The sequence below is a fragment of the Monomorium pharaonis genome, chromosome 8 (genome assembly GCF_013373865.1).
Source record: "Monomorium pharaonis isolate MP-MQ-018 chromosome 8, ASM1337386v2, whole genome shotgun sequence".
In the NCBI taxonomy this organism is placed as follows: domain Eukaryota; kingdom Metazoa; phylum Arthropoda; class Insecta; order Hymenoptera; family Formicidae; genus Monomorium; species Monomorium pharaonis.
In genome coordinates, this window is record NC_050474.1 from 8067071 (window position 1) to 8080171 (window position 13101).

The following is a 13101-nucleotide window of genomic DNA, read 5'->3' on the forward strand; positions in this document are numbered from 1 at the left end:
TTTTAATTGTAATAATCAAATTATTTATGTCGTACTTTTTAGGTTACCTGCTACAAACTCACGGAACTCGCAACTTGCTCGCAGGGGCTGTAATCTCTTATGTATTTTTCGTGACCAGCGTTTGTTGCGCCACCGCTGTAAGCGAACCCGCCGAACCGAACTAAAATGCAATATGGCCGCTCTTTCCCCTTTCACCTCACTCCCCTTCCCGCCCATTGACCCGTACGTACACACATGCACATACATACACATTCAAATTAATATTTAATAAATTTTTTGAACTTATTTATTTTATGGAACCATTACATGTTTTTATAATAGAATTACATTCTATGTGACAGAGCACCTTATTCTCTAAATCACGTTGTTTCTCCTCCAATACAATTTTCTTGCTTTCTTATGCTACAACATACTGGAAAGTAGTTTGCATTCAAGTGATTTGTCTTGACACCCATTAGCTTCGACAAACGATGACCAAAGTTCAACTGATTGTAGCCTCTTTCTTACGTTCATGTGGAATCAGCTGCTTCTTCGTAACTTAGGCTGCGTTTCGATATTCACTGCCAGTACTGAAAATCTATAGTTTATGTCACATATACTGTAGATTTTCAGTACTGACAATTAATATCGGAACGCAGCCTTAGCCTGTTGCAAGTTGCAAAGGAGCAGCTGATTCCACGTGGACGTAAGAGCCTACAATCAGTTGAACTTAGGTCATCGTTTGTCGAAGCTAAGTAATGTGATCACAGATTGCTTTTTCTTGGTTGTAGCTCCCTCATCTAACTCCTCTGACAGCATCTTTATTCTATATGGTGTCGAAGGCTGGTGTACACATAAGAACAGCTACTGGTGTCTAAAAAAAGAAGTCTCTTTATACCATACCACAAATTAAATCGCAGCGAGAAAAAAGCTGTTTCTGTAAGCGGAATTGCGATTACATACCATCAGTTTTAAATTATTCCGTTCGTAAGAAATAACCTCCTTCTTCGCTCGTAAGCTTTGCTTCACTTTACTTTGCTTGTTGAACGGAACTCATTACTACGGCCATGTTGATTTTAGACGGCCATATTGCATTTTAGTTCGGTTCGGCGGGTTCGCTTACAGCGGTGGCGCAACAAACGCTGGTCACGAAAAATACATAAGAGATTACAGCCCCTGCTTGCTCGTGATGATTTGGCTATACCGGACAGCATTGAGTTGTCACGAATCATGATGATAGTAGATGGTTGTGCTTATCATATATTTTGGTCCTAGAGAAAATTACTCGGATAGCCATTATCGTAAACACCCAGTATTACCGAACACACCGTCTTCTCACTTATTCGAGCCCGCCGCCCGGACCCTGAATCCCGCGGCTATCCGCAGCCAATAGGCACACAGGATTCACGGTTACAAAGGGATGCACCATATGGGTTTGTAACTTTCCACGCAAACAAGAAAAAAATTATTCCAAACATGGCCGTTTCGAACGTGGCCAATTTGAACGTGGCCATTCCGAACGTGGCCATTTCGAACCCGTTCCGAACGTGGCCGTTTCGAACGTGGGCAAATTGAACTCCGTGCAATATTTCACGTGGCCATTTCGAACATGGTAAAATTTACGCGTGGCCACTTTGAATGTGGGCAAATTATATCCACTCCTTTCGCAGAAATCGAAAATTGGCTCCTACTCAGCTAGCCAGGCCTGTTAAAATCACATATCGTGAGCTTTTTATAGCAAGGATTGTTTCAATTTTGATAACAACCCAGATAGCCAAGCGAGATTGAGTATATCGGGCAAATTAATGCACTGCATGTATGTTGTGAACTTGCCCACAATTTGCTGTCATTGTAATTTAACGTGGAACAAAGTTAGCACCAGGAGGGCAAATAACCTTCATGAGTTTATAAAATTGTAAGTGCATGCATTGAGGAATAATAAACTTATCACATTGACAGCATTTGTGCGTGCATGTTGACAACTTGTCGTCAGTTTGTTGAATTCTAACGAAAAATTTTACATAATATCAGAACAACAGACAGTTTGAGGAAATACCTCGGCTTTAGTTTGATGAAATTAATAGGGAATAAGTGACAGCAAAATGACAACACGTTGCCTTTTCATTTGGCTATTTGGGAATTTTATGACAAGTAATTGTCTGTTACTTTGTCTTCTAAAAGTCTTTCAAGCAAATTTACGGCAAAAGTTTTTATCACACGATGCTGCAAATAACAGAAAGACTTGTACATAAATATTACGTAGAGAAATTACAAGGTTTGCTCCGATAAAATGCAAAATTTAAGCAAATAACAGAGCAAACCTTGCTACACGACATGACAATAAATTTATGGCAAGAACAGGAAATTTTGTTAAGCACAGAATAATTGCAAATTAGAAGCAAGAACAAAATAAAACTGGCCGAGCACACTTTTGCAACAAAATTGCGATAAGGTGTGTCCGTAAACAGCTTAGTTTTTGCTGGCAAGACTTGTCGCAAATAGTATTACGCACATTTTATGCAAATAACAGGGTTGCATTCCCAGCTAGCAAAATGACGCAAACTTTGCGCGAAGTTTGCCGCAAACTCGAACAAACCTTTGCAGCAAAATTACGACAAGGTGTGTCCGCATTAAGCTTAGCTTTTGCTGGCAAGGCTTGTTGTAAATAGTATGACGCATATTTTATGCAAATAACAGGGTAAAATTTTCTAGTAAAGCATAACAACAAATTTGAAACAAAAACAAGGCAAACCTTGCTGTACACAATATAATAGCAAATTTGTGGCAAGAATAGAGCAAACCTTGCTGTACACAGCATGATAACAAATTTGTGGCAAAAACAAGGCAAACCTTGCCATGCACAATATGATAGCAAATTTGTGGCAAGAACAGGACAAATCTTGTCGAAATTAAGATCAACAAAAATGAAATATTGGACTGATTAGTCCAATATCATATGAGAATGGTGCAATCGTACTTGGTTCTCTGTTCTCGACAATCTCGACGAGCTCCTTTTATTAATTCAGTAGGTAAATCTTTTTCACGAGAAATGCGCCATCTCGAGATAGATAGTAAAGTCACCCAGAAATAAAATTTAAAATCCGATAATGCAACCCTGTTATTTGCATAAAATATATATACGTCATACTATTTGCGACAAGCCTTGCCAACAAAAACTAAGCTGTTTACGGACACACCTTGTCGCAATTTTGTTGCAAAAGTGTGCTTGGCAAGTTTTATTTTGTTCTTGCTACTAATTTGCCGTTATTCCCCAGAGAACATTATGACGTCTTAAAGACGTCTAAAAGACGTCTTATATTTCTATAAGACGTCTTATAAAACTATCAGAAAGACGTCTTTGAGACGTCTTTAAGACGTCTTATGACCCGATTTAAGACGTTTTTAAGACGTCTAAAAGACGTCTAATTTTTTTTATTTATGACGTTTTTGAGACGTCTTATATAAAAATTATTTTAGACATCCCTGGCGAAAAAATTTCTACAAAATTCTAAAAAACTACAAAAATTTACAAAAGTGTTCCAATTCTGGCATTTTTTTGTAGTTTTTACAGAAAAATGCTAAATTTGAAACACACTTTTGTAAATTTTTGTAGTTTTTTAGAATTTTGTAGAAAATTTTTCCACCAAGGATTCCAAAAGCTAGGTTTATTATTTTTTATTTTTTATTATTTTAAACAAAATACTTTATATTTATATTTCATTATTTTTATTTTATTATTAAGATAAGTTTTTTTATAAATAAAAAATTTTATATTATATATTTCAATTTTATTTCATGTTTTCGTGATTGGAAATTACAGAATTTTACAGAGATACTGGATTCAGTCACATATTTTACAGCAACTTAAGCGCAACACTATTATCGTCCGGTTTATTAATTGTCAAAAACTGTTGTCAGAAATGTTGTCAGAAAGGTTAATTATTTCCAATAACAGCCTACACACGCGATACGTACGAGAGTTAAAAAGTTGTGTTGTATTAACGTATCCACACTCGGCTGCGTTACACAGCAAACCGGGACAAAACGTCCCAACACACACGCGATACGTGCAAGAGTTCAAAAATTGATACGGGATAAGCACGTCGATCGACTTGATCGCATCACACGGCAGATTTGGTTATGTGCGTCATTCGACGTCTTAAAAACGTCTTTCTCAGACGTCGTAAAGACGTCTAAATGGCGTCTCAAAGAATATGTCTTAAAAAGACGTATTTTAGACGTCTTAAGAGAGACGTCTAAAATAAGACGATTTTAAGACGTCATAAAGACGTCTTTTAATAAAGTCTCAAAGACGTCTCTTTTAAGACGTTTTAAAGATGTCTTTTAGACATGCGTGTTGTCTGGGTCAGTGCCTAACAAGATTTCCTGTTCCTGCCATAAATTTATTGTCATGTCGTGTAGCAAGGTTTGCTCTGTTATTTGCTTAAATTTTGCATTTTAACGTGTCAGGACAAATCTTGTAATTTCTCTACGTAATATTTATGTACAAGTCTTTCTCTGTTATTTGCAGTATCGTGTGATGAAAACTTTTGCTGTAAATTTGCCCGAAACTTTTAGAAGACAAAGCAACAGACAATTACTTGTCATAAAATTGTTGTCAAAATTGAAACAATCCTTGCTGTAAAGCTTTCACGATATATAATTTTAACAGACCTGGCTAGCTGGGTTATCGGGTTTTAAACTTTAATTCTGGATGACTTTACTATCTATCTTGAGATGGCGCATTTCTCATGAAAAAGATTTACCTACTGGATTAATAAAAGGGGCTCGTCGAGAATAGAGAACCAAGTACGATTGCACCATTCACATATGATATTGGACTAATCAGTCCAATATTTCATTTTTGTTGATCTTAATTTCGACAAGATTTGTCGTGTTCTTGCCACAAATTTGCTATCATATTGTGTACAGCAAGGTTTGCCTTGTTCTTGTTGTAAATTTGTTGTTATGTTTTACTAGCCAATTTTACCTTGTTATTTGCATAAAATGTGCGTCATACTATTTGCGACAAGCCTTGCCAACAAAAACTAAGCTGTTTACGGACACACCTTGTCGCAATTTTGTTGCGAAAGTATGCTCGGCAAGTTTTATTTTGTTCTTGCTACTAATTTGCCGTTATTCTGTGCTTAACAAGATTTCCTGTTTCTGCCATAAATTTATTGTCATGTCGTGTAGCAAGGTTTGCTCTGTTATTTGCTTAAATTTTGCATTTTATCGTGTCGGAACAAATCTTAATTGTAATTTCTATACGTAATATTTATGTACAAGTCTTTCTCTGTTATTTGCAGCATCGTGTAATGAAAACTTTTGCCGTAAATTTGCTCAAAACTTTTAGAAAACAAAGCAACAGACAATTACTTGTCATAAAATTGTTGTCAAAATTGAAACAATCCTGTAAAGCTTTCACGATATGTGACCCAGCTAGCCAGGCCTGTTAAAATCACATATCGTGAAAGCTTTACAGCAAGGATTGTTTCAATTTTGACAACAATTTTATGACAAGTAATTGTCTGTTGCTTTGTCTTCTAAAAGTTTCGAGCAAATTTACGGCAAAAGTTTTCATCACACGATGCTGCAAATAACAGAGAAAGACTTGTACATAAATATTACGTAAAGAAATTACAAGATTTGTTCCGACACGATAAAATGCAAAATTTAAGCAAATAACAGAGCAAATCTTGCCACACGACATGACAATAAATTTATGGCAGAAACAGGAAATCTTGTTAAGCACAGAATAACGGCAAATTAGTAGCAAGAACAAAATAAAACTTCCCGAGCATACTTTCGCAACAAAATTGCGACAAGATGTGTCCGTAAACAGCTTAGTTTTTGTTGGCAAGGCTTGTCGCAAATAGTATGACGCACATTTTATGCAAATAACAGGATTGCATTACCGGGTTTTAAATTTTATTTCTGACTTTACTATCTATCTCGAGATGGCGCATTTCTCGTGAAAAAGATTTACCTACTGGATTAATAAAAGGGGCTCGTCGAGAACAGAGAACCAAGTACGATTGCACCATTCACATTTGATATTGGACTAATCAGTCTAATATTTTTTTTTTGTTGATCTAAATTTCGACAATATTTGTTCTGTTCTTGCCACAAATTTGCTATCATATTGTGCATAGCAAGGTTTGCCTTGTTTTTGCCACAAATTTACTATCATGCTATGTACAGCAAGGTTTGCTCTATTCTTGCCACAAATTTGTTATCATATTGTGTACAGCAAGGTTTGCCTTGTTCTTGCTGCAAATTTGTTGTTATGCTTTACTAGCAAATTTTACCCTGTTATTTGCATAAAATATGCGTCATACTATTTACAACAAGCCTTCCCAGCAAAAGCTAAGCTTAATGCGGACACACCTTGTCGTAATTTTGTTGCAAAGGTTTGCTCGAGTTTGCGGCAAACTTCGCGCAAAGTTTGCGTCATTTTGCTAGCTGGGTGATTTTAACAGGCCTGGCTAGCTGGGAATTTGTACTCCAATATGTTTTATATTTATATAATTTTTTAGTATTAAAGTTTTCTCATTGTGACAAGGTAGGTGTAAATCAGTTTTTTGTTAAAAAAATTTTTTATTATACATTTTTTAATATTTTATATTTTTGTGTTTTATTAAGAATTTAAATCATTTAAACTTTTTTTAAAGTAAATTATTAAAGATTTTTTAAGTAAATAATTTTAAAAAATTTAAAAAAACAAAACTTAAATTTGAAATAAAGTATTTAATTGATATTTAATTAGTCGGCTAATCTGACTGTACCAGGGAGGAGGGGTAAGTGTTTCGCTTGCTCCCCTTCCCTTGTGACATCTGTGGGTATACAAAAATCTTTTATATAGTCGTATTTTGAAATTATCGTATTATTACTCGTATTATTACTCTTTGAAGTTATCGTATCATTACTCTTTGTTTGCAACTTCGCGGATTGTTGCTTAACTCTCTTTTTTTGCTTTTTCTTTTATTTCTCTTAATTATCTTCTTTTTTTGAAGCAATAGAATTATTGGTAGTACAATTCAAATTGATTCCTTCCTCCATACTTAATTCTTTATAAATTATTATTAAACACTTAAATATTGTTAAATACTAATAATAACTTACATAATTACTTATTAAATATTATTAGAATAAAGAACCAGAACTGTAACCTGAAAAAAACTGGAACTTAAACGGTTTTAGGGTTTTGTTATTGCCAAAGAAAACTGGAACTGGTTTTTAAATATTTTTATTAAACCATAACCAAATCATAATTTGATTCTGTCCAGATCCCTGATTTACACAAATATATATAAATATATCTTTGTTCGAATTTTCTAATACTGTTTCTAATACTGTTTGTTTTCATTTTAATGTTTTGTCAAAATCAAAATTCGAATAGCAGTAAAATTCGTTCGCCAAATTGTTCTTATGACCTGGAATAAAGTCACATTTCCTGACATCCAACAGCCTCTTCGCCAATTCTGCCATAACAGCACCTATGCGTAAAACAATAATCCCACTGTCAATATACAATTAATAGACTTAATACATAACAGAGAGAAGTTTTTGCAACAAAAAGACAATTTTGTACACACCTGTACAGAGAACAATATTTTTCTTGGTCAAAAATTTTATTGTTACTGCCATTTTGGTTAGACACTCTTCCGAGAGGAATGGTGGATCAATTATAACCAAATCAAATTGACAAGACATGTTCCGGGGCACGTCCAGAGGAAACTTATAATCATACTGTATAAAATCTGTGCCAAATATCTTGAACCGGTTGTCATATTCAAACAGCTTGACTGCAATATCAAAGTAATATGTTTTTGCAAATTATTCACAAGATTTTCAACCCAGAAATTAAAAGTTATAAAACTTTGGCAATACATAGAGAATTGATATGTTAAGCTCCAGACATAATAAAACAAAACAAAGGGCACAGTTTAATATGTTGAATGAGTGATGCTTTGTTTTTTTTTATTCAATATATTGGACTTATTCTTTCTTTCTATTTTGTCTACGCTTTTCACCAGACTTAGTAAACTAATTTGCTTTACTGTTCAAATTTACTCTGAAGGAATAAAATCAATCCTTGAAAATTGATTTATTTTTAATTTTTGTTTTATTACGTTGAATACAATTAACTTTTCTAATCAATAAATTTTATTCAAAGAATAAATGTTATTTATAAAATTGTATTCTTTCTTTGATAATAATAAAGCAGAAACAAAAAATTGACATAAATTTTTAGGAATTGATCTTATCCTTCTAAAATAAATTGAGAAAAAAGAAGTTCATTACATATCATCTATATATTATCAAACTTTCTTTAACTTCTTAAATCTCCGAGTTGAGAACTTGCCTTCGGTTAATGTTACTCCCACATATTCACGATACAAGCATCTCAGTCATACTTTGTCGTTCACCGCACTCTCTCTTCAATTTGCTGTAAAGTGTCGGACAAGAGACCAGAGCAATTCTTCCATTTGCCGGCGTAGAGTTTAAGGCACCTCTGACAAAAGCCTCTATTGTATCGTCATTGTACCAAAATTGACTCAGTTGCTGAAAAGTTGCCGGTAATAGTGCAATGTAAATTTCTGAGAATATTAAAAAAAATCTGCCACATTATTTTATCGCGTGCTCACCCAGTCCTCGTCAAAGGGAGTATCCGGCACTTGATTCTCTTCGGATATGCGTTTCAACAAATTCTCTCGCTCTTTCTTCTCTTTTAAAAATTCCTCTAACGCGGCAAGCGTACTCGAGCTCAATTGTGGTCGATCGTCATCGTTGTCGCTCATTGTTTACAATGTAATTAATCTGCATGAGTATACCGCCGTTCATTAACCCAGTTCCTTAGATATAAAAATTACGGGAGATTTCCAGCAAGACACAAATCGACACAGCAACAGTATTTCTGTCTTTGTTTAATATTCAGTTAGAGATCTATGGTCTGTTCTTTCTAACTGCACTGTTGCACTGGTGCAGTAAGTTAGAATGAGAAAAAATATACTTGTCTTCTGGTCTGTTCTTTCTAGCTGCACTGTTGCACCGGTGCAATAAGTTAAAGTAAGACAAGTATATTTTTTCTCATTTTAACTTATTGCACCAGTGCAACAGTGCAGCTAGAAAGAACAGACCATTACTTTAACTTATTGCACCGGTGCAACAGTGCAGCTAGAAAAAACAGGCCACTAGTTTACACCGAGCACATAGGCCGGTATTCATAGTCGGGTTTTATGCTAAAACTCCATGTCTGCGGTGAGCTCCGGCAAACGCATGCGGTGACCAATCAGCAATCAGGCGCAGGTCGGGTTCCGGCAAGTCACAGCAAGCGTTTGAATTCTGATTGGTCACCGCGTGCGTTTGCCGAAGCTCATCGCATACATGGAGTCTTAGCATTATATTTAAGATCATCTTAAGTACTGTTTTAAGATGCCATCAACCAATCACAGAGCCGTATTAGCATCTTAAGACATTGCTTGAGACGATCTTTAAATAAGATTCGACTATGAATACCAGCCATAGACTTAGTTTACACCGAGCACTTGGTACGCGTATCAAATAGTAAATAACTAGTGAATGTGTTTAATCATTGGCTGATCAGCTTAAATTCACTACTTGATACGCGTACCAAGTGCTCGGTGTAAACTAGAGCATACACTGTAGAATTTCAATACTGGGGCTCGATTCTTGAATTCATTCGCAAGAAAACGTATGCGCAAATACCCGCTCTAACAGAAAAGTTGCAAGTTTATTGGTTGAAAGTCATACGATAGCCAATAAATTTTCAACTTTTCTGTAAGAACAGAATTTGCGAATACGTTTCTCTTGCGAATGAATTCAAGAATCGGGGCCCTGGCAGTGAATATCGAAACGCAGCCTTGGTACGCGTATCAAATAATAAATAACTAGTAAATGTGTTTAATCATTGGCTGATCAGCTTAAATTCACTACTTGATACGCGTACCAAGTGTTCGGTGTAAACTAGGGCATAGTCGGGTCTTATATTTGGGTGCGTTCTTAAATTCGCAACGGATGCAGCCAGATACATCAGAATGTCATTCCATCTTTGTTACTTACAAAAAGTTGAACAAAGATAGAACGACATTCTGGTGTATCTGGCTGCATCCGTTGCAAATTTAAGAACGCACCCTTTAAGATCATCTTAAGTACTGTCTTAAGATGCCATCAACCAATCACAGAGCCATATACTAGCATCTTAAGACATTGCTTAAGACGATTTTGAAATAAGATTTAATTATGAATACCGGCCAAAGACAGAATTAAGCCAAAGGCAGAGAACGAGACGTAGGCACAGTATAAAGGCCATTGCACGTACATTTCCTTAATCGTAATTGTAAGATTTCGACCAATCACATGCTCAAATTAATCATAACCGACTGAATTAACCAATCGTATTGCTCAATTTCTTACAATTACGATTAAGAAAATGTACGTGCAATGACCTTAGGCCGAAATCACATGGTGCGGAATAGAGCTGCGGAATAAAACGTGCATTATAAAAGCAGCCAATCAGAGCTTTGCCACATTAGAATGCGTTGATGCGGCAAAATTTTGATTGGCTACTTCTATGCGCACGTTCTATTCCGCAGCTTTCTTCCGCACCATGTGATTTCGGCTTTAAGGCCGAAGACAGAGAACGAGACGTAGGTGTCGCAGTCGTAAGGTAAAGGCCATTGCGTACATTTTCTTATAACAAATTCGGTTGCACCAAGGTCTGTTGATGAATGACGGGAGGAGAAGGAAGGTCTTCCCACTTATATTTAGTCTTTTCGCCCCAAAATGGCCGGGGCCAATACGATGTATCAATTCCACCTTCCCTTTACTACTACTCACTCACACTCTTCTCGTACAACAAACTCGTACACTACACATACACTTTATGACTCCAAAATGGCGCTCATGCAATGATCTTTTTTCCCCTCCCGTCGTTCATCTACAGACCTTGGCTTGCACTAGTGCGCACTAAGTGCGCACTTAGGCTTATTTACATATTTTATATCAGTATTCTTATATTTAAGAATACATGTTCAAAAACTATTTAACCAAAAAAATAATTCTATGGATGTTGTACAGATCATTTTACTGGTTAAGAAGTATTTTAAGAAGAATTTAAGATGATTCTTAAATATAAAAATTGACTATAAACAAACCTTAATATACACTCAGTGCACTAGTACAAGCAACCGAATTTGCTATTAATCGTAATCGTAAGAAATTGAGCAATACGATTGGTTAATTCAGTTGGTTGCGACTAATTTGAGCAATATGATTGGTCGAAATCTTACGATTACGATTAAAGTCCGTATCAGACTAACGATTGAGATTGAAATTGGAACGAAATCTAACCAATCAGAGCAAGTAAATTAAGCAAAAGTTTTAAAAACTTTGTTCTGATTCGTCAAATTTCAATCCAATCTCAATCCCAATCATTAGTCTGATACGGGCTTAAGGAAATGTACGTGCAATGGCCTTAAGGCAAAAAAACGTAAGTTGTACATATGAAGACTAGGGCTGGTATTCATAGTCGAATCTTATTTAAAGATCGTCTCAAGCAATGTCTTAAGATGCTAATACGGCTCTGTGATTGGCTGATGGCATCTTAAGGGTGACGTCCCATGACGCGTATTACGATACGCGCGTATCGGGCGTATTAAATTTCGACCAATGACAAACGATCCGCCGTTTTTGATACGTTGACAATCCGCGGAAATTCATCGAGCGGATCGCACACATAGGGTGCGTTCGGGGAGCTCACTATTAGCGCTACGTAGCACTACCGCTGTTCGCGGAGACGCTGGATAGCGCTATCAAAATTATGATGACGTCACTGTCCATAGCGTTTGACGTCATAAACGTGCGCTATCCGTGCTACTGCTTCAGAGGTAGTGCATGGATAGCGTTTGGCTCAATCCCAACCATTGTCTGTTTAAACATCATGTGCTATCTCTCTTTTAAGGTTAGAGAAAATTTATGCGTAATCTTGAAAGAAGAAAATAAGAAATTGTTTATATGTCCTAATAAAAATATTTAATTAAAAATCTCTCTTCATTGAGAAAGAGAGAGAGAGAGAGAGAGAGAGAGATCTGTTTCATTAAAATTTATTAAATTTATTAAAATATATTAAAATTCCTTAATATATACTCATTTAAATTTGTTAAAATTTCTTAAAATTCATAAAATTTATTTTATTACATTGTTATTTATTATATAAATAAATTTTATAAATTTCAATAAATGTTAAATATTAATTTTTAATAAATTTTAATGAATTTTAATGCATTTTAATAAATCTTAATAAATAATAAAAAGGGATCAAATAAAAAAGTTTTTGTGAAATATTTCATTAATATATTTCTATCAAGGTGATCAAGACTGGATCTTTGAGTTTAATATTATTTTTCATCAAAATATGTATATAATAATATATACTATTTTGATTCATTAGACTGCATGTACTGTTTGTCTTGAAATGCAATCCTTTTCTGTACCAATTGCAAATATGTAAACGACTTAAGTATCATTATTATCAATTAAATTGATAACGTAATCATATATTATTTTAAAATTTTAGTTTAAATAATGCAATTCAAGAGCGACAGTATATGACATAATGCAAAAGAACATAAATTTACATAAAAAAATTATATTAGGCATAAGCTTCAAACATATAATATTATTATGTAAAATAAATATAAATTAATAATTAATTTGATTTTGAATTGAGATAGAAAAATGGAACAAAATAAAAATTTATAGGAAATTGTTTAAATTATTTTATTTTATTACATATAAAATAATTTTAATTAAAGAGTAATATATAGGACTTATTAATTATTTAATTTATTTAAAAATTAAAAAATTTATTTAATAAGATCGTAAATAATTTTAATAATTTTTATTTTGTGAACTTCAATAATTTCAATTTTCATTGAAAAATTTAATTGTTTAATAATCATTTTATAATTATTAAAATATTGAATATAAAATAAATATAAACAAATAAGTATCATATATATATATAAAGAAAAATAATAATAAATATACTAAGTAACATAGTTAACATAAATAATTATTAATATATATATAAACATT

General features: G+C 34.2%; 1 protein-coding gene and 1 long non-coding RNA gene across 2 annotated transcripts; both read right to left on the reverse strand.

Moving 5' to 3' along the window:
* Positions 1 to 272: 272 nt before the first annotated feature.
* LOC118647006 lies at positions 273 to 1165 on the reverse strand. The gene is made up of 2 exons (XR_004964340.1): positions 943 to 1165; positions 273 to 853 (listed from the first exon to the last, which is right to left on the reverse strand). It is a non-coding gene; the product is annotated as an uncharacterized LOC118647006 (long non-coding RNA).
* A 6047-nt stretch (positions 1166 to 7212) lies between these two features.
* On the reverse strand, positions 7213 to 8925 carry LOC105840063 (EEF1A lysine methyltransferase 1). Its single transcript, XM_012686806.3, has 4 exons — positions 8631 to 8925; positions 8400 to 8547; positions 7578 to 7787; positions 7213 to 7478 (listed from the first exon to the last, which is right to left on the reverse strand). The coding sequence occupies exons 1-4, from the start codon at positions 8781 to 8783 to the stop codon at positions 7345 to 7347; spliced, it is 645 nt and encodes a 214-aa protein (XP_012542260.1). The 5' UTR covers positions 8784 to 8925; the 3' UTR covers positions 7213 to 7344.
* Between the last annotated feature and the right edge of the window lie 4176 nt (positions 8926 to 13101).